At 37.0% G+C, this 20,863-nt stretch overlaps 1 protein-coding gene across 4 annotated transcripts in view; it reads right to left on the bottom strand.

Annotated features, from left to right (window-relative positions):
* Positions 1-14,327, bottom strand: part of MON2 (MON2 homolog, regulator of endosome-to-Golgi trafficking) — a 102,161-nt gene extending 87,834 nt beyond the window's left edge. For all 4 annotated transcript variants that reach the window (XM_033116765.1, XM_033116767.1, XM_033116768.1 and 1 more), the window contains exons 1-2: positions 13,796-14,327; positions 761-824 (exon numbers count right to left, since the gene is read on the bottom strand). In XM_033116765.1, the coding sequence (XP_032972656.1) occupies positions 761-824; positions 13,796-13,906 (175 nt within the window). In that variant the 5' untranslated portion in view covers positions 13,907-14,327. The remainder of the gene's footprint in view (positions 1-760; positions 825-13,795) is intronic.
* Between the last annotated feature and the right edge of the window lie 6,536 nt (positions 14,328-20,863).

Raw genomic sequence — 20,863 nt, 5'->3', positions numbered from 1 at the left:
CATCTCTTTGCATATCAACTTGCTCTACTATAAAATAAGAATAGTTCCTCAGAAGGTTGTCTTATATAAAATAGAGTGGCATAAATGCCTGACATGTAACGAATTCTCAAAAAATGCCAATTTCTTTCTTTTCCGTGTTCATTATTGAGGCAAGAACACAAAGGCACCAAAGAAAAAGAAGAAGGATACTGATTATCAAAATGGTGCCAAAGAGAAACTCTTGAAAATTCGCCCTTGGAAACCAAGTTCAATCAAGAGACTGTAAGAAAACACTTGTTTTCTTTACTCCACCCCACTCCCATTCTTTCTTCATGACCATATTGTTAGCCCCAGGACTCAAAACTCATACAGTACTACCAAATTTATAAAACTACATTATAACTTGTTTGTATTAATTAAAGATAAAATAGATCTTAGACGGTGGACTAAGAACCATTCTTCCATTCAATTCAGCACAACAAATATTAACTGAATGCCTTTTATGGGTAAAGTGTGTCTTAGATGATTGAAAAAAGGTGGAAAAGAATGCAAAGATGAGTAAGAAAAATCCTTGCCTTTCAGGAGTTAAGCAGTTTTATGCTTTTTGATTTCAGAGAATTTTATAGCATTCATCTCTGGAAACCCAGTTCGTTCATAAGTTAGGGACTTTACGCTACAGAAAATTGTTAGTTTTTTTGTTGTTGCTTTTTGTTTTAAAGATTCTACTTCTACCATTAGTCAAATTTTCATTAATTGCTGAATTTTTAATGCAAAAAATTACCTGCCAAAATTTCGGTGTTTCGTGCAGCTATTGTTTTAACTTTTATTATTCCTGATTCAGCCGCCTGCAAGAATAAAAATAATTAGAATACAAAACTTACTATCAACATGAATTATTTAGGGTAAAGAAATCATATATGATAGATAAAATCTCAAGCAGAGTCAGTCAATGTTATCTTTTTTTATTTTCAAAACTTCAGATCCTAAAGCCTAGTTGGGACATATACAACAAATGTAATATTATCAATTTAATTATTCACATGCAAGCTTTGCAGTAGAGCATGTTGCCTTTCTCTGCCTTAAGGTGCATCAGAAATACCCCAATCCCTCATAAATTTAAATGTTCAGCAAATAAAAAATAATAAACAAAAACAAAGTCTAATGAAAAAAATTAGGTTTCTCTTCCCTTTTTCACACCTCCCTTCCCACCATAAAAAAATTGTAAAACACTGCAAAATCATGTAAAACTATTTTGGATTAGAAGAGAACAGATAATCAAGCACTTGTTACTACTTTTAGGCTACATTATTTAAACACTACTCAGTTTTCATAAGGTGTCTAAAATACTTCATCATAAGTATATTTAGCTGGCAGTACTTGGAAGCCACACAGCATTTTATACAGTGCCACAAAAATGCTATTTTAATATGGTAGCCGCTGACTACATGTGGCTATTAAGCACTTTATATGTGACCAGTCTGAAATGAGCTGTACTCAATTCAGTTTAAAATACACACTAGATTTTGAAGACTTACCATGAAAAAAATGTAAATTATCCCTTAAATATTTATATTGAATAAATACTAAAGTGATAGTATTTTGAACACACCAAGTTAAATAATATACATTATTCAAATTAAATGTCTGTTTCTTTTTACTTTTTAAATGCAATTTAAAATTACATTTATAGATTACATGTGTGGCCCACATTATATTTCTATTAGACAATGTTACCATATAATACTGATAAATAACTTCCAACATATAAACTCAGAACATTTTAACTATTGATAAATATACCTATTTGATATTTATACTGGTCTCCACACCTCCAAAAATAACACATAAATACTTATAAGTAATACGTCCAAGTTTCCCTATTAATTTGCTTGCTACTTGCTCATTTATTTTGGTATCTCTTATTGTTTGCTAAGGGACAAGTGGTACCAGGCTCTAAATGTTTAACAATAATTGTGGAAAAACACCAGTGTCCTTATGGGTGCTTAGTTTGAGGGTCAGTGAATTAATACATAAAATAAATACCACACTGTTAGCTATGCTATGTGTAGTACACCTCTGTCACTTTGTTGGCGTCCAACCATGTGAAGCCCTTGCTTGTGTTTGGAGAATTCCCAACTTCATGAGTTGCGATGCAAGACAGCCAATCTTCCACCACTAAAAACTGAAAATGCCAGACACACGCTTGCTTTCCCACATGCCCTGGAAGCCTACGCTTATCCAAATACACACCTACCAGGGATTTTGAATATGGAGGCCAGTGGCACAGAAAAGAAAGGCAAGAGAGAATTCTTTGTGACGACAGGCACAGTGAAGGCACCTTGTCGTTTCCCAGGGCAGTGACAGCAGAACCAGTGGTGGCATAAAGTGACCAGGGACACCAGCAGGACGCCCAGTTACAGTTCAGCAGACAGCAGTCCTGTCTCACCGGCATGAGCTGTGCTGTGGGTCTGGTTGGCCTCCCTTCATTCCTGTATTTTTCCTCAGGCTGGCTCCATCCAGCCTTGTACAAATTCTGTGAGCCACTCAATAGTCTATCAGTAAACATCATTTCTGCTTAAATCAGCCAGAGTAAGCTTTCATAGCTCACAGCTAAGAAGCCTAATGGATACACTAGGACTTAACTACCTTTAAGAAATACAAATGTCCCAAATTAAACGAACATGGCTACTAGCATAAAACTACAGTAAAATGAAGGGACTATTTAAAATAATTAGGAATAAAATAAAGGGTCTACTTCAGGAAAAGACTATGGATTTTCTGATTATTTGGGACAGTACATATAAGAAACACCAGAAGCTTAAAAAAAATCCTGATGCCCAGGTTGCACCCATTCCGATCAAATCAGAATGGCTGCCAATGGGAGCCAGGCACCAGTATTTTTAAAAATGTTCAGGTGATTCCAAAATGCAGCAACACTAGGACGCTATTGCAATAATATAAGCAAGAGAGGATGGTAGATAGGCCCCAGGTGACAGTGGTTGAGATAAGCAGTGGTCAGATTCTGCATATACTTTGAAGATGTACAAACCACAGAAAATTTACTACTGTACAAATTAAAGAACACTGAAATTATTATGTATACTTTGTTCTACTCACACACTCCATCTCAAACTCTTTTGGGTACATTTCTTACTGGGCCAGTTGAAATTAATCTGTGGTCACTGAGATTTCTGCCACCAACATTTTCAAATATTAAACCTCTCCGCCTCCTCAGTATTGCCCTATGTACCCTGCATATGCTCAAATTCAATATTTCATTCTGCTTCAGTCGACAGAGATTGATCAAACTGAATCATCATAAATGCCAATGTAATTGGACCTGACTTTCTGAATTCCAGTCAGTATGAACTTTCCAAATCCTAACAATTTCCAAAATCAGTCCTATAGCATGCCAGATGTCAGTAAAGGATGTCAAATTTGCCAGACACTATTTTATTTCCACACTTGCCTATTTCCTAAGATAAATAAGAGTGGACTCATGTATGTGTCGTAAATAAGCATAAATAAGTATAAATAAATGACATTGTAAATAAGTATAAAATATATTTAACAAATATTTTTACACATACACACAATAAGGAAAGGGATAAAGGAGTGTTGCTGTGTTTTTAGATGTTTCAAAGTAGTAAATGTTTTAAAAGATATATAACTGGTATTTTCATTCCTAAACTCAAGAAATCATCAAAGGACTACTCGTTGCCTTAAATGTAATTAGATCTATGCCATAACTCCTCATTTTTTAAATCTAAGTTTTGACTGTCAAACTTTGAAACTGTCATGTCTTGTTCTCCTCACAGGCACCTTGTGTTGCTGGAAAGTTTCACTATCGATGTTTATTGATAACACCTGTATATTGGGGTCCACTGAACCACATCTTCAGGCCTAGCCTACATCTTCAAGATCACCCTGTATAAATGAAGTCTTTAGACTAACACGTCCTTCTGTTTGTCAAGGATTGTCTGTGTGAAGAAGGGTCTTTAACTTCTTGCTTTAAAAGTATCCCCTACTCGGATCAGATACCTTGTATATCCATAGGGGAACTACACAATCGTAAACATTGCTATTTTTTCCTGAATTGGCCCTCTTGGGAAAAAAAAAAGTGCCAGATCTGCGGACTTGGATAGAAATGATACAGGTTAAGGTGGGTAGTCTAATAGGTATCTCTATTACTGAGGGCAATCCGTGAGTTGGGAAAGAAAGCTACAAGTCTTAAATACACTGCAGTATTTAATACTTGCTACTCTTAACATTTCTCTCTCTCAAGGATTATTTTTTCTCTTTTTCAATATACTTTGCTTCCCAAATAGACACACCCACCAGGAATTTTGAATACTGAGGCTAGTGGCACAGAAAAGACAGGAGAGAATGTGGACTCCTCTTCCAAGACCACCTAGAATATCCCTGGCCTCAATTTTCACTCAATAAAATCTTCCTGGACAATCTCATAATTCCATGGTTTCAATTACTTTTCTAAATGCTGAAGACTCCTAAATTATATTCCTTTCCCTTACCTGTCTCCTAACCTATAGGACTTTTTAACCTAGCTGTTTAAAAGACACCTTATATTCAAGACTTTCAAATCAGATGTCATCTCACACATATACACACCCCAACTCTCACCTGAGCCCCAGAAGAAACTGTTTCTCCTTCCCATAATCTCCATTTTTAGTATTCATCCAGTCACCAGCCATACTTCTGGGGGTTCTCCCTCACCCCACAAATCTAATAAGCCACAAAGGCTATGTAGTGAACATATCTTGTATTCTTTTTCTTCTCAAATCCCACTTCTACAGCTTCAAACTTCTCATTATCCATCTAAACGAAGCGATTTCTCTGCTTACAATGGTGTCCTCTATCCATCCATCGTCTCAACTCTTCAATGGTTCTGCAGCACCCACCCCTACCAGTGCTTCTCAAAGCTGAGTAGTGTAAGGATATCTTTTAAGAAGAAAAAAATCTCATGGACCTACCCAATCACTGACAAATTTAAGTGTGTATAAATAAAATTAAAAATAAACTATTTTTATAGCTCTTAAATTATAAAGCCAACGAATGCACAAATTAAATACAAACCGACATTAACACTAATTTAATGTGAAAAATAAAGCTTTGCTGAAATGAAACCATTGCTAACAACATGAGATAGCTGTAGGCTTATGGTGCAGGTTCTTCTGACGTGGCACTCTTATGTATAGTTCCACAAATAGTGACAAAAACCATTTTCTCCATCGCTTTTTTCTGTGGCAACTATCAAAAAGCTCTCTATGGTTTGTATCTGTAACATTTTATCCCATTTACCTCACTACAAATCTGTTTCTCCATTCTACCTGGAAGTCCCACGAGGGTAAGAAACATATTTCATTCATCTCGCCGTATTACTAATGCCTACCAGTGTGCAGCATACAGTAGCCACATAATAAATATTTCTAAACAAATGGAAAGTTCTAAATAGAGGGAGAGACTTTGCTGCCCACTAAATGAAAAATCCAGAGGAAATCTGATCAAGAGATTTACAATGACATCAGGGCTGCAGTTTGAATTTCTGCCATTCTCTTGGTTCTCTCCTGTTCCATGGGTAGGTTCACCCTCAGCCTGCTTCTAAGCTTGGTAATGAAAATAGTTGCAGCCATTCTATACCTCACAATTTTATATGACATGATCTGGACAGAGAGAAAGGGTCTCTTTCAGTAGTTTTTGAGAGAGGAAGAAGAAACTTTCCTTTCCCAGGAGTGGTCACTGGCATTATGTGACTTGGGCAGAAATGAAGGTGAGAGTAGTGAGGGATTAAACACTGGAGCAAGGCATGAGATGAATGCATCTAAATCCAAAGGAACGGAAATGAAGGAAGAGTGCAGGCTACCACTGAAGGAAGCAAGAGGAAATGGATGCTAGGCAGGGAATTAAAAAATGTCTACTACTAGAACTATGTACAAATTTATTTTAAAAAATAATAAATGCTGCTTCCCTTCACCAAAGCTCCTATGTTCTGTGTTTTTAAAAACATATATTTTTCACAACATCTATGAGAGTAGAGCCTCAAAATAAAAATAAATTTACCAAACGACCAAATTAATTATTCACAGGACATAGCATGAAACAAGAGCTAAAGAAATGTAAAATTCAAGTTAATGGCAACTTAGCAAAAGATACGCATGTGACACCAGGGTAGTATGAAGCTGCCTAAAGACTGATGATTTTAGATGGCGGGTAAAATCAAAAGACCTCAAGTCAAGTCTACACTTGGGAATACTTAATAGGTCTAGAACACTCTCTAGAGGGCAATGTTATGCTCATAAAACAATTACTACATTGAAACCAATAACACTTTCTTCTGTAAAATGCAATTAATCTACAATCCCAAAGCGTTGAAAAATGTGTATCTACATGGCATCCTATTCAAAACCTCCGGGAAAACAAACAAACAAACAAAAACCAAAAATAAAGATCTAGCTTCTAGGAAACAACAAAATTTCTTATAACATATTAAATGAACAACTGAAAGCCAGATTAAATGTGGAAAGCCCTCTCTCTCTCTCTCTATGTATGTGTGTGTGTGTGTGTGTGTGTGTGTGTGTGTGTGTATACACACATAAATGTATATATATATACACACATATATATATGTAGTATTTCTATATATACACAGAATCCCTTTTTTAAAAATTTAATCTCTGACAAATACCTACTTAGCATCTCCCAGATATACAAATATTTTGCACTATGCAGATAGCAGGATAAACAAGATGCAAAACTGACCCATAAGGAGCTATTTATTTTTATTTTTTTTTAATTTTTTTTTCATAAGGAGCTATTTAGAAAAGAAAAAAAAATACTAAAATAATTACAACAGGAGGTGAATATAAGAGTTATAAGGAAATAACATAAATAAGCTTAAATGAAAGTGAAGAAAGTAGAGGAAAACATACTAACTAGCTTGAAAATCTGGGGCAGGAGCTGTTTTTGCTCCAGAAACTAGCTAGTAGTAGTATATGGCACACAGTAGGTATTCAAAAATTATTTCATAAACAAATAAATGAGGGAATGAGGAAAGAAATTAGAAAATTATCTGTAAAGTTGGTTCATTCATGCAACAAATGAATGAGCAACTATTTAAAGTGGGATTAAACAAAGGGTAAGGTCTTAATTTTAAAAAGATGGCAGCAGGTGATTCCAGGCCAGCCAAAGGAACCTCAGAAGCCGTAGCATGGAAGAGAAAAGCAGTATGGCAAATTTGGAAAATAAATAGCAGGTAATGCAGTTTAGCTGAAGTATAAAAGCATATAAGGAAAAGCTGATGGTGATGAAGCTAGAAAAGAAGGTTGGGAAGATCAAGACGATCTCAAATGCTATGCCAAGGAGTTCTATAAGTAGAGTAGCACTGAGGGTTCTTCAGCTGTTTATGTGCATTAATCTGGTGATAACATACAGAATGGTTTGTCTTTTCTGGCCTTAATGCATATGAAAGGCCAGGCATACAACTGAAACCTGGAATTATAATAACAGCTGACAAAAGAGATAAAAGGAGAGGTAGGTCAGAAATCACAGAGCTGGGAGGAACAGCTGACAATGAATAAAGGAGAACTGAGAGAAGGTAGCCAAATATGATTAAGGTAAGCAACAGTGACAAATATCATTAACAGAGTGAATGAAATAGGATGAAAGGACAAGTTTTAAGGAAAATCATTACCAGAAGTCCTATCGGAAGTCTGTGAAAGATATCCTGGTAGATGCAGTAAAGAGCAGAATTAATGAAGATGATTGAGGGGTCATCAGCATCGTGGTGAGGCAGAAGCAACGGGAGCGGATGACAGTGGTAAGGGATGAGCATGGAGAACAAAGAGATACACTTATACGTAAAGAAAAGGAGAAGGAATACTGAGAGGGGAGAAATAGGAAAGAACAGTGTTTTACAAAAGTCAAAATGGGAGCATTCCAAGATGGAAAGATGACCAAATAGTACCAAATAGTGAAATAAGGCATACAAATAGTAACAACGATAAGTACAAGTGAAGTAGGTTTTAAAGGCATGTGCAATGTGATGTAATGGAAAGGAGAGGCATGAGAGATGGATGCACATGGATTCACACCCCAGTTCTTTCACTTTCTAGCTTTACTTACTACCTTATACCAAACCGTATTTTCCTCATACGTAAAACTGAAATGGCATGTTGCAATAGAGTCAAGGGATGCAAAATTCCTAGCCTAGTGGAAAGACAATGTGTTACTTAACCGTGAGTTAGCCTCATGAAGCTAAAGGCAGTTTCGCATTCATTTCTGTATTTCCAGGTATGCTTCACACTAATAAATTTTTATTAAATTATAATAGCAATAGCAAAACCCAGTATTTTGTATATGGTTGAAAAGAAACTATACTTATATAAAAGAAAAAAATTACATTTTTGAAGTATGTCTTCCTTTTTCTTTCAAGCCTGGAACAATGTCTTATTTCTTCTCTGTTACCAAAGCACAGTGCTAGGGAGAAGATCAATACAGTCTTTTTGACTCAAATATGTGTTTATTGATCTTTGCTCTCTATTCATTTTCTACATGCAAGTAATGGTCAAAAACTTAGTAAAAAATAAACTTATGTTTTATACTTTAACAATAAATTTCAGTGGTGATGGTACTAACTTCCATAAATATATAAAACATGTTATAGACTAATCAAAAGTTTTTTAAAGAACTCGCATTGTAAAATGCTCCTAGAACATTGCAATAAGCTGGTAAAATTTTCCTAGAAGTCCTAGTGGAAAAATTACTGCTCATATTACTCTTGAAGTTAACATCTGAAATATTTATCAGAAGAAAATAAATTTAATGAGACTCTAAGAATCGAATGTACTTTTTCTGGAATAGTCAACAGAAGCTTAAAAAGAAAGCGCAGTGTCAAAAACAAGCTGCTTGCCTGTCTATACAAGTATGTAAAATTGTATGATGTAGGAAAGTAAGTCTTGACCAAAGTGATTAACTCCTCACCATGCTTATCATATTGTTTTGGCTAGTGCTGGCAAGTCTTTTTGAATAAAATATGAAAACTAATTTATTTCAATATATAAAACATGAATTTATTCTATTATATTTGAGAGAAAGAACGTAATTGGTTGTAGCATGGGCAAACTTCTCTGACCAATGTCAACAGGAAAAAAACTATAGTGCATTGTAAAATACTAAACCAAAACAGCTCCCAATGTTGCATGTAAACATTATCCAGCCCTCACTCTTCACTGCCATAAGGAGCTGAAAACGAGATCTTCTCCCACCAGAAGAGCCAACTGACTTGGGCCTCAGTCCCCGAACAGCTGGTTAAAGGGAGAATCCTGTCATGGTAAGTAGAAGGCATCTCTTCACCAAGGGTCCACACCCCCCACCCCAGCCAGCTAACACTGGACACTGAGGAACTCTCCTATTAGGACCTTTGCTAATTTAGGCAAAAATCCCTGCCCACCAACTTGTATCAGGCCTGAGTGGGCAAGAGGAACTTAAAGTACATAGCCTAGGAAGGCTACTTGCACTTTTTAATTATTTACACCCTTACTGATTTCACTTCATTAAAAAAGAAAAAAAATCCACCCCAAACCCTAATTCTGACCACCTCAACTCAAATGACCTTCATTCCCCTTGTTGTTCTACCAAGCACTCCCTGGACGTCATCATCCTCCAGTGCTGCGCTCCTTAGGAATCTGAAATCCAATATCCCCGGTATTGTCCCAATCCCTGTCCTTCTAGCTCTGTCACTCCCCAACTCCATTGCTCTTTGACTAAAATTGGTGCTGCTAGTCCCTTAACCCTTCCATCTTCTTCCAATCAAAGTTCTGTTGGATTTCCTTCTTTGGGAATCCAACCTAGATCTCACAATCCATCATCATTTCAATCACTTTTCCTGCCAAGACTCTTAAGTGTTCCAAGTCAATCTCTCCTCCATTTCTCCAAACTGATCCACTGCTCCTCTCAAACTTCCCACACATCACTTCTTTCATCACTAATTACTCACACAGCAACAACCTTCCATCCTATTTTACCAAGGAAACAGAGGTCAGAGGTCTAATTGTCCACAGTCTCCTCTCTCCACTATGCCCCTCATTCAAATTTATCACATTCAAACCCATTTGTTTTCTTTTCCCTTCCTCTGGCAGAAGAGAATGTGTCCCTTTCTCAGATTGGAAGCCAATCAATGCCCTTATGCCCTGAAAGTCCAGCTTTCTCGGGGACCTTACTCTAGCAAGCATTCCCTTTCTCCCCCATATCCTTACTTAGCGTACCTAGCTGCCTCTTTCCCCTTTGCCGTTGTTTCCCAAAGGTCCTTCTTCAGCCCTGATACTCTCACTCTATACACACTTCCTGGCTCATCTTATCCACTCCTATGGCTTCTACTATCATGTATAAACTGATAATCCTAAGTCTGAAATTCTAGACCTCCCTCTTAAATACCAAACCATCATTTTCAAATACCTACTGGTTGGTTCCACTGGATGTCACACACAAATCTTCAACTTAATATATTCATGATTATTCATTTTTCCCAAAAACATTTCCTCCTCCTATATTCCTTCTCTTAGTGATTTCCTCAGTTTCCCAAGCCAGAAACCAGAGAGGCATCATAGATTTCTCTCTCTACATATACCAAAGGACACTATACCCTGATAATTTTAGCTGAAAAACCTCTTTTTAATCCATACTCTCTTTCACCCAGGTCTACCACAAGGCAAGCAACTTCCTGTCTACCTCTACTGCGACCTCAATGCAGGCAATCATCACTTTTTAAAATCTGCCCTCCCTGCCTCAGTCTCAGTCCCCTCTAATTCTTCTCACCAATACTGTTATGGTAATGTTACTAATTATGAATTTGTTCATATGCTCCCTCTCTTAAAGTTTTAATGGCTTCCAATCACCTTCAGCATGAAATTTATTTCACATGGAATACAAACGCGTGCTATTTCCTCTGCCTAGAAGGACCCACCACCACCACCTTCTTCTGTTGGTTACCTTCTACTCATCCTACAAAGACTCATCTCAAGAATTACAAACTCTGACCACGCTTCCATGCTCAGTTATAGCCCCTCATCTGTTTCTACAGTGGTGCCTGCAAATAGGAAATGACCAAAAAGTTTCTATTCATTAAATACATAAACATAAAGTTTCAGAGGTTATTGCCTTTGAAGGCCATTGAATATCAATTACATAAAAGTGATTTTACAAAGCTTTAAAGTGGTTAGGACAAAAAAAAAATTTTTTTATACAAATATTCCAGAACAAATTAGCTAATACACTTGTGCTAAAACAAGTTATACTGCTGAAGCATGAAGATTTATATTTAAGGACTAAGAAAAATAAGCCGGGGGAAAAAGAGAAAGAAATGTATTGCTGTTATTATTTAACTACTCCCCTTATTATAAAATGACAGAATAAAATTATAGCCACTTTAAAAACTCTTTAATATGCAAAGGATAGGTTTATAAATGGAAACAATTAATATGGAGAAAACTGTAGGAAATCCAAAGATAAGTAAATATCAATAAATAAGGCACTATCCTTTATCAACACTCTTTTCTTCTGTTTTTCTAATGGATTTGAAATCTTAAAAAAATCCATTTTATCATTAATTTATAAATTATATATAGCCAAGCACTGTGGCCAAAAATGTATAAATTACTAAACTTTTAAAACAAAGACTAAATATAGATTGTCTTAATTAAATCCACCTTTTTAAAAAAAGTATTGGGAAGGAGCCATCTCTTTCAAAGGACATATGTAATTATCACTGTATTGAATTAAGTTATGAGTATTTTCAGGTAATAATGTGTGAAGAATAGTAGGAGAGTAGAATCAGCAAACCAGTATACAGACGGAAAAGCTTCTTATACTTAGAAAGGCTTTGCTTTAGAGTCTACCAAGCATCCCCACAAAAATATAAATAAAACTAAAAACTTATCAGTTCCTTAAAGAACAAAAGCCAAAATTTGGCATTGCTATTAAATTACCAGGAAAATTTAATTCAACCAAAATATTTCTTGAAAGTCAAGGCTCCCTCCTAAAATATCACTATTAGGCTAATTACTCCATTCTTGTTTTAAACTTGTGACATAGTCAAAGTCATTTTTCAATTCCTAAATTAGGGCCTTACGTATATTAGAAGAGTCATTGGTTAAGGAGTCAAAGTTCTTACATTCAACAAATTCTTATGAGTATGAACTGTATGTGAAATTACGTATCAGACATACTCACACCAACAATTACTTTTGCCATTACCTCAAAGACTATGTACAGTTACTAAATACTTCTTTAACCAATCCAATATTCAAGCAAAAAAGCTAATGAGGCTTATTAAAAGTTCCTAGATTAGAAACTTTGTAAGTTTGGAACTCTGCATGTTTTACCAACAGAAATGGTGTAACAAATGGCAACTAAATTCCCAAACCAGGAATCATAGTTTTTAGATTAATTATAAGAATAGTCAGTCCTATAAATTATTGTTAAAATTACAAAATAGAATTTGACATTTTCTAAATGAGAGCATTTCTCTTACAATTACAACAGCCTAATTCTTTAAAATTACTTGTTACAACTTTCAACAGAAGATGATGTAAAGAAAATAATGAAAAGCAATATCAAAACAAACTACTTAATATCTGAAATAAAACATATCATAATAGTCATTTTTCCAAGTGTGGCACATCTGGTTGGCATCATTGAGTAATACTTGCTTACTTTATTAAAAATAATAGACGGTGTTTGTCGAAGACTGCTGAGACCAAAGCACTTGGTTAAGGTTCCTGGGAAGCCTAAAATCCAAACTAATTACCGAATCTTTATAATGATATAGGCAAAACATTTAAATAAGTATGAAAATATTTCAAAACTCTTTGGTGAACGTTTGGGGAAATGAGTAAATGAAATTGTAGGTATACCACACTACATTACACAGAAATAGAAATAATTGCTTTTACAAAAATATCAGTGAAATATCTTATTTCAGAAATGAGAAAAGAAATTAAACAGTGTTTTAAAAAAGTTTAAGAGAAATAAAATGGTACCTTAAGAGAAAGAGCCAATAGTGACCAAACGTTAACAACTTCAATTCAGGAAACATTTGGAGCGTTTAATTTGTTTATATTATTAACTCGAATCTCTTTAATAATACCCTTTTTGCTCTGACATTCCCATTATAATCTAATAAATCCACCCTTTAACCCTATTTGACATCTGAAAGAAAACTGAAGCTCAAAGAGGTTAAGACATACGTATTGCTAGCACAAACGTTCCACAACAGTATTGCTCATATCAAGGTTTAACATGGTTACTGTGCGTCTTCGATGTATGTCGTAAATTAGGTTCTGGATAATGTATTAATACTTCATGGGATTGACAGAGTTAAGCTGCACAACATGACCAGAAGGTAAGCTACTTGCAATTGAGTGATATATACTACAAACGCGAAGTGCACCGATTTCACCACAACGATGGATATTAGCTTTTATACGCCACAAAAATAAGTTTTCCAATTCTGGCTTGGCTAGTTTCGAGTTTGAAAAGGCCAGAAAAGGCTGAATCGGCTCACACTGCGAACTTCGTTCCTAACTCCAGAGACCAGGAGCGCAGAGAAAATCAGTGCCGCTCAAACCTCGCCAAAGGAAATTATAGAAAGCGCTTGTGGAACAACCAACCCACTCGCAAATTTGTAAAGGTGAAGGCCAAATGAAAACGAGACAGGGCTGGAGGGTAGCTGTGGACTACTGAGTGATACATACAGGACTAGACACGCTCTCCGTGCCTGGTCCCAACGTCACCCAAAGCTTACCTCCTTGACAGGTGGAAATTTCTTCTTGCATTCCAGGGACAAGGCCCGTAAGTCGCTCTGCATATTCTCCAGCAGCTTCTTCACAGCCTCGGGGCTGTTGGTGCCAGACATGATCCACCAAGCTTCAAGCCAATTTCTGAGCGGCGCAAACGAACTCGGGCACTGTCAGCTGCGTGGGGCGACAGGGCAGCACCCTCCTGGAGCCTCTGGCCCTTCCGGAGCCCTCCTGTTGGGCTCCGCGGGGACTCAGCCAGGCCTGCGCTGCTAAGACGGAGCTGCCCGAGCGCCCCCCGCAGCCTCCTCGCAACTCCCCCGGCTCCTCTCCGAGGCGCCCCCCACAGTCAGTCCGTCCCGCTAGGACCCGTCTTAGCTCCGGCCGAGGAGGTCACAATGCGGGCAGGTCCCTCCCGCTACCGCGGGGCCCAGCCACACCGGTCGTCACCAGCCAACCTGGCTAGAAGCTTCAGCGCTGGCTCCCCAAACCCCCCAGATTCGCCGACGCCATTAGCCGAATCGCCCACAATTCCGAGCGCAGCGGTGACACGTCAGCCGCACTTCCGGGCACCAAGGCCACCGCCCCCGCCGCGACCAACCCGGGCAGGCGAGCCGCAGGGGGGCGTGGCCAAGGGCGTGGTCACGCCCAGAGCTGGCTCTGTTCCGGTCGCCGGCGCTTTCCCCAGCCCCACTCCAGGCATCCGAATAGGCTTAGCGCACCGTTTGCCTCGTCAACTTTGGCTTCCTTTTCGGTGACAAATGTCTGAACGGAGCCCCAAGTACTCCTGGGAGTATCTTTTAGGGTATGTTTGTGTTAAATTTTATTTCGGTGTAAACAGTTTGTTTCCTTTTGGAGTAATCTTCATTTGCCGTATCCCTCTTCATTTCTTGCCACCTGGAATCCCTGGGCTAGTGGCCCCAAATCAACGCATACCTCCTGTTAATTTCTTTTCCCCTCTGAGCACCTAAATTGCAATTTCTCCATCGAGTTGTACAAAGCGTACTGGTGCACTTACTGCGGAGTAGTCACTCTTCTAACTATAAAATGAGAAATGAAACGCCGTCTGTTCCAGACCCTCCGCTGGCTTTCTGTTTCACCCAAAGTAGAAGCCAAAATTCCTCGATTCACCAATCCCCTTCAACGCCTATCTGCTTTTCCGCTAAAATGAAAGTTTCAGAAGCTTTGGGATTTATTTATTTATTTATTTTTCTGTTTTCTTCCTTGCTGTATCTCGAATGCCTAGAACAGTTCTTGGCAATAGTAGATGATCAATAAATATTTGTTGAATGAATACCTTACTAAAAGCAGAGGGATTTTTTTTGCTAATTTCTGCCTTTCTGTGTTATTAATTTTTATCTGATTTTTTAAATTAAATTTATTCGGGTGACATTGGATAATAACATTGTTTCAAGTGTATAATTCTGTAATACATTATATATTGCAATGTGTGTTCACCACCCAGAGTAAGTTCTCCTTCCATCACCATATATTTGATCCCCTTTACCCTCTTTTACCATCCTCCTTCTCCCCTTACCCTCTAGTACCCACCATACTTTTGTCTGTCTGAGTTTTTGCTTGTTTGTCTTGTTCGTTTGTTGGTTTTAGTGTTATATCCCACATATATGCATGAAGTGATGATTTTCAACTTCTTCTGTCTGACTTATTTCGCTTAGCACGATAATTTCAAGATCCATACGTGATGTTGCAAATGGCAGTATTTCAACTTTTCTTATGCTTGAGTAATATTCCATTGTATATATGCACCATATCCAATCATCTATTGAAGGACATGTTGGTTGTTGCCACATCTGGGCCACTGTGAAAAATGCTGCAATGAACATAGGGGTACATATATCTTTATTGATAAACGTTTTCAGATTTTTGGGTAGATATCCAGAAGAGGGATTGCTGGGTCATGTGGTAATTCTAGTCTTAATTTTATGAGGAGCCTCCATACTGTTTTCCATAGTGGCTGTACCAAATTAAATTCCCAGCGGCAGTGTATGAGGGTTTCTTTTTCTCCACAACCTCTCCAACTTGTTATTACTTGTCTTGTTGATAACAGCCATTCTAACAGGTGTGAGGTGGTATCTCATTGTGATTTTGATTTATATTTCCCTAACAGCTAATGAAGTTGAGCATTTTTTCATACATCTGTTGGCCATTTATTTGTCTTGGGAGAAGTGTCTGTTCAGGCCCTCTGCATGCATAGATAGATAGATAGATAGATAGTCCTTTATATATTTTGTTAAGTTCTTATTTATTTTGGATATTAGCCCCTTATCAGAGGTGTTATTTGCAAATATCTTATTCCATTTGGTTGTTGCCTGTTTATTTTGTTGATGGTTTCTTTTGTTGTGCAGAAACTTTTTAGTTTAATGTCATTCATTTATTTTTGCTTTTACTTCCCTTATCTTTGAGGTCAAATTCTTAAAATCCTTTCTAAGACCAACATCCATAAGTACCTATGCTTTCTTCTATGCAATGTATTGTTTCAGGTCTTATGTTTAGGTCTTTGATCCATTTTGAGTTAATTTTGGTGTGTGGAGACAGATAACAGTCTAGTTTTTTTGCATGTGACTAAAAAGCCAAGTTGTGATGCCCAAATTAGGCTCCGATATAAAAGCCTTCATTAGGTCTGAAGTGCCATATATATGTGAGGCAAAAGTAAACAGAAAATCATCTGAGCTCTGAAGATCTAGCTCAGTATGTTTTTGCCCAAGATATTTTGCAACTACTGAGTAGGAAGCAAAGAAAGGTAGAGCGAAAACATGAACCAGCGTACAGGTAGGAGATTAAAAAACGAACACCTTCAGACAACTGAGCTGATGACACCTTTTCAGGATGGAAGAATGAAGTATGAGATTGTCTGTGGGTGGCAATGTTGGGCAGTAAAATAAGAAGGACTTATACCACAGTACTTTATAAACTAATTTTTTTTTCCTTCTGAGAAGGAACAAAGCAAGGATGGATGAAGGTGACAGATGAGGTAATAGTAGGGTGCTCCCAGTAATTTGGATCATTTGTGTCTACTACACAACTTCTAGGAAACTTGACAGCTCCTATGGTGTAAGCTTTATGTATTAAAAGCTGTGGATTTAGCAAAAAAAAAAAGTGCTTAGGTCAAATATGTCGCAGGCATTTTTCTTCGGGTCCCAGGGAGCTTTTAAAAATGACCTAATAATTGGCCCAATAATCCAGTATCAAGCTCCTGCCCAGTGCCTTTCCCTACTATTTGGCCAATTATTCTTTTGAAATTTAATTTTTTTATTATTAATAACTTTGACATGATTGACTCAAGATCATCTTCCTTACAGTCTTTTACATCTCTATTATATATAGTTGAGGGAATGCAATCAGAATTCATTAACTGAAAACAATATCTGTAACAATTTGAAAAGAGATTGTACTGCTTCAGAAACAATGCATGACTTTATGCCAAAACCAAGCAAGTTAGCAGAGGTAAAAATAATTTTTGGTTCTGTAGGTTAAGAAATGAGTTAAACTCAGGAGATAGCATTCTGAAACAGAATCATTTCTCTTTTAGTAGCAAAAACAAAAACCAAAAAACCCCAGATTATTCAAATACATATTATTGTTCTCAAGTACCTCAAGAAGTACTTTCAAAATTGTAGAACACCTATAAATGGTAAAATGGTTGCCTGTGACTACAAAGTCTGCCTTCATTGAAAATTACATTAATAAATGCCCAATAAATTTAATCTTTTATTACCCTAACTAATGCTTTCACAGCATTATCAAGTAGTACTTAAGCCTCAGTCTCTGAAGTCTAAAAGCCCTCAGTTTGAATCTTAGCCCTGTTAGTTTAGTACCTAGGTGACTCAAGCAAATTACTTAACCTCTCTAATCTTCAGTTTCCACATCTTTCCACATCTAAAGGAAAATACGACTGCTTTCCACATGGGGTAGTTCTAATATCTAAATGAGATTTTGCAGATAAAGCACAATGCCTGGCACACATTAACTATTACGTAAATGTTTTAAACAGGTAGTAACGGTAACTCTTTGCAATCATCACTCACATCGTCTTTTCATTAACTTTTAAACAGACTTAATTATGAGCAAATTTTAACCTTCTATTTGAAAATTAGGAAACCCATGCCTTTGTCATCTGAGCCTTTGTTATGAATCTTTTAGAAAACGTATCTAACAATGAGCATGTATTCATGTGTAACAAGGAAACTTGTCTAATATCAGTCTGAAATATCTGTCTCAATTTAATGATGAAATATAAATATTACTCATAGTTGTTCAATCCCTCAGTTTTTACTACAATTCATTTTTTTTTCTTCTTGGACTTTCTTCCACCTACTCCTTAGATATTAGTATTTTTTAGAATTCTATTCTCCGCTTTCTTTTCTTCTTAATTTATTCTCCTGGAGTGATGTTATGCACAGCAATGGCTCGATTACTACCAACGTATTGATACCACCTTTTATTGATAAATACCAATAGAAATGTGCAGATTAACAGAAATACCACAACAGAGACACCACTTGGATTTACTTATCTAAGGGATACAATATCAGCTAAGAGATGAAACTGCAAGATTCTAAACCTTCCAAATACTCAGACTTTCTGGAATACATAAATCAGACCTTGTGGAAACATCACTTCCCCTTCCGGTCCTAACCTTATATACACAAAGCTAGACTGGTGCTATACATAGCCATGTTTATAGATCACCTCACCTAGGCCAGGTAGCTTATCAATCTCATGTTAAACAGTGAACAACGTAATAGCTGAGGTACAGTACAGAGGATATTCAGACATGAACAAATCCTTTATTCTCAGCTTCCGCGGGCTAACACAGCTTAGTCCAAGTAAGTTCCTGAAGTTAGGGCTATGGGAATAAGATAAGAAATCATTGCCAGATATCTCTGAAAATTATGAAATCAAGCCCTTATACACAAACGTACAGCCTCCAGAGCTCTTGTGTGAGGTCTAAACATGAATATTCCACTGCCTACTGGACATGTTTACCTGGAAGTCTCATTGGCACCTAACCCTCCTCCCTGAAAAGAAGTTGGTCCTTTGTGTACATTACGTTTCTCAAGGAAAAGCACCACCATCCATCTGGTTGCTCAAACCAGAAAATGGAGAATCAAACTTAACTCTTCCTACTCCCTCATCCAGTACATCTAAGGGGAATCAAATTCTATTCAGTCATCCACCTTTCTCCATTCTTACTAACTTGGTTCAAGCCATCGTCATCGCTCTGGCTTAAAACAACAATTTGCAAAATATAATCCCTACCTCTAGTCCATTTTCAATTTATTTTCCACACTGGTCCCAGAGCCTTCTTTCTAAAATGAAAATATGAAGCCCTTTTATGATTTTCTATTATTTTCCAAACTCTTTTACATGATATACTAGATTCTTTAAATATCTCGAGCAATAGGCGTTCAAAGAAATAACACATGAGAAAAAAAAGAGGGATAGGAATTTCACAAAGCCAGGCCCTATGGGAATATAGGAAAAGCTTGGCTTCCCAGAGCCTAGAATGTAGTCTGGGAACTGGAAAGCCCTTTGGCATCCATAACTGCTCGATTAATCTCAGTAGCAGGTGTGTTTTGCTTGCTTCCTTCTCCCTCCACTAGTACTTAAGTATTACCAAGACACATCTATCTACTCTGTGTCTCTGCTAAGATTTCCCCTGCTTCTACCAACCATTTGTGTCACTCCTAATTCTATATGTACAGAGATTCTGCTTTCTCATAACTTTTGCTTCCTCAGATCTTCGGCTACCTTAGGGCCTCTGCTGCTTTTCTTCTTTCTCTGTCTGTTTAACTTGTCTCACTACCCTACCAACTACAACTTTCTTTTTATGTATCACATTCTAATTTCTAAAGAAAAAGAATCCAAGTAGTTCAGGAAACCAAATATAGATAGTGCATTCTGATTTTTCCACGCTTCTTACCAGACCACCTCCTAAGCCACTCGGAAGAATACAGATCAACTGTCCTTGGAGCAGGGGACACCCCTGGTTCAAACAGCGGTCCAGGGTGATGGGTTTCTGAGGTCAGGATAAGAAGTTCACATAGTACAGAACGTGGGCATCTGTGCTAAAGAAAATATATCAGAGATCTGTCAGCTGGGAACTGATAAGAAATTTTATTTGCAAATGTGTTTGGAAATGCTTTCTTATGCACTTTTATCAGTAATTATATTTTATTTATAAGTTAAAGTTTTTATGTTTGGAGATTAAAACTGTTGAACTTAATAGCTACTATGAAGTTAATTTTAGATTTATTTTAGTTATTTTTTCCCTTGTCATCATTTTCTATCTCTGAACTACTTTTCCTGAAATTCACTTTTACAGTTTTCTTTTTCAAAGAATTTTACTTAAGTCCAGACATAATTAGTCTTTAATACCTCATGGTACATGCTGTCTACGTATTTCTTAAAACATACTTTTCAAAGAATCCCTTAAGCTTTAATATTCAGAATTAAAAATTATAACTTACCTGTTTAAATTACATACTGATTGAAGAATGTGATGATTTCTTTACAGAAGAGCGAAATGATTACAAAAGACCAGTTAGGAGTAGAGAACATATAATTTACTATTGCAAATACCACATTCCTCGATGTAAGAATACATTGCTTATATGTTTCTTATGGTTACTCTCCAAAATCATTTTTCAACATTTTACTTTCTATCTTTATTGTAACTGCTTTCAGAACATAAAAAATGATGGTTACATGTGGTACATCACAGTGAGGTTTGTGTTGTGTGAAATGGCACTAACAGTGAAGTTACAATGAAGGAAGAGGTTTTCAGCAAGGTAGCCATCTTTACTACAGAACTTCTCTTAGCACGTCCTTCCCTAACTCACTGTCTCAGTCAGCTACTGGAGTGCCAGTGGTACAGAAATAATTCTGCTATGAAGCGGCAGAAGCAACAGTCACCCCTGGTAGATGTCCTCCACTCCTAGCTGCTTCCAGAATGTTTTATCCAGCAAAGGGAAGAGGGGGCAGTGTACAGATCTGCCAGGTTCTTTCTGCATCACAGTAGAAATTGAAATACTGCAGCATTTTCAGAATCCAGA

The sequence above is a fragment of the Rhinolophus ferrumequinum genome, chromosome 10 (assembly GCF_004115265.2).
Source record: "Rhinolophus ferrumequinum isolate MPI-CBG mRhiFer1 chromosome 10, mRhiFer1_v1.p, whole genome shotgun sequence".
Taxonomy (NCBI): Eukaryota; Metazoa; Chordata; class Mammalia; order Chiroptera; family Rhinolophidae; genus Rhinolophus; species Rhinolophus ferrumequinum.
Note: the sequence above shows the minus strand (reverse complement) of the source record. Positions and strands in the feature narration are given on the sequence as shown.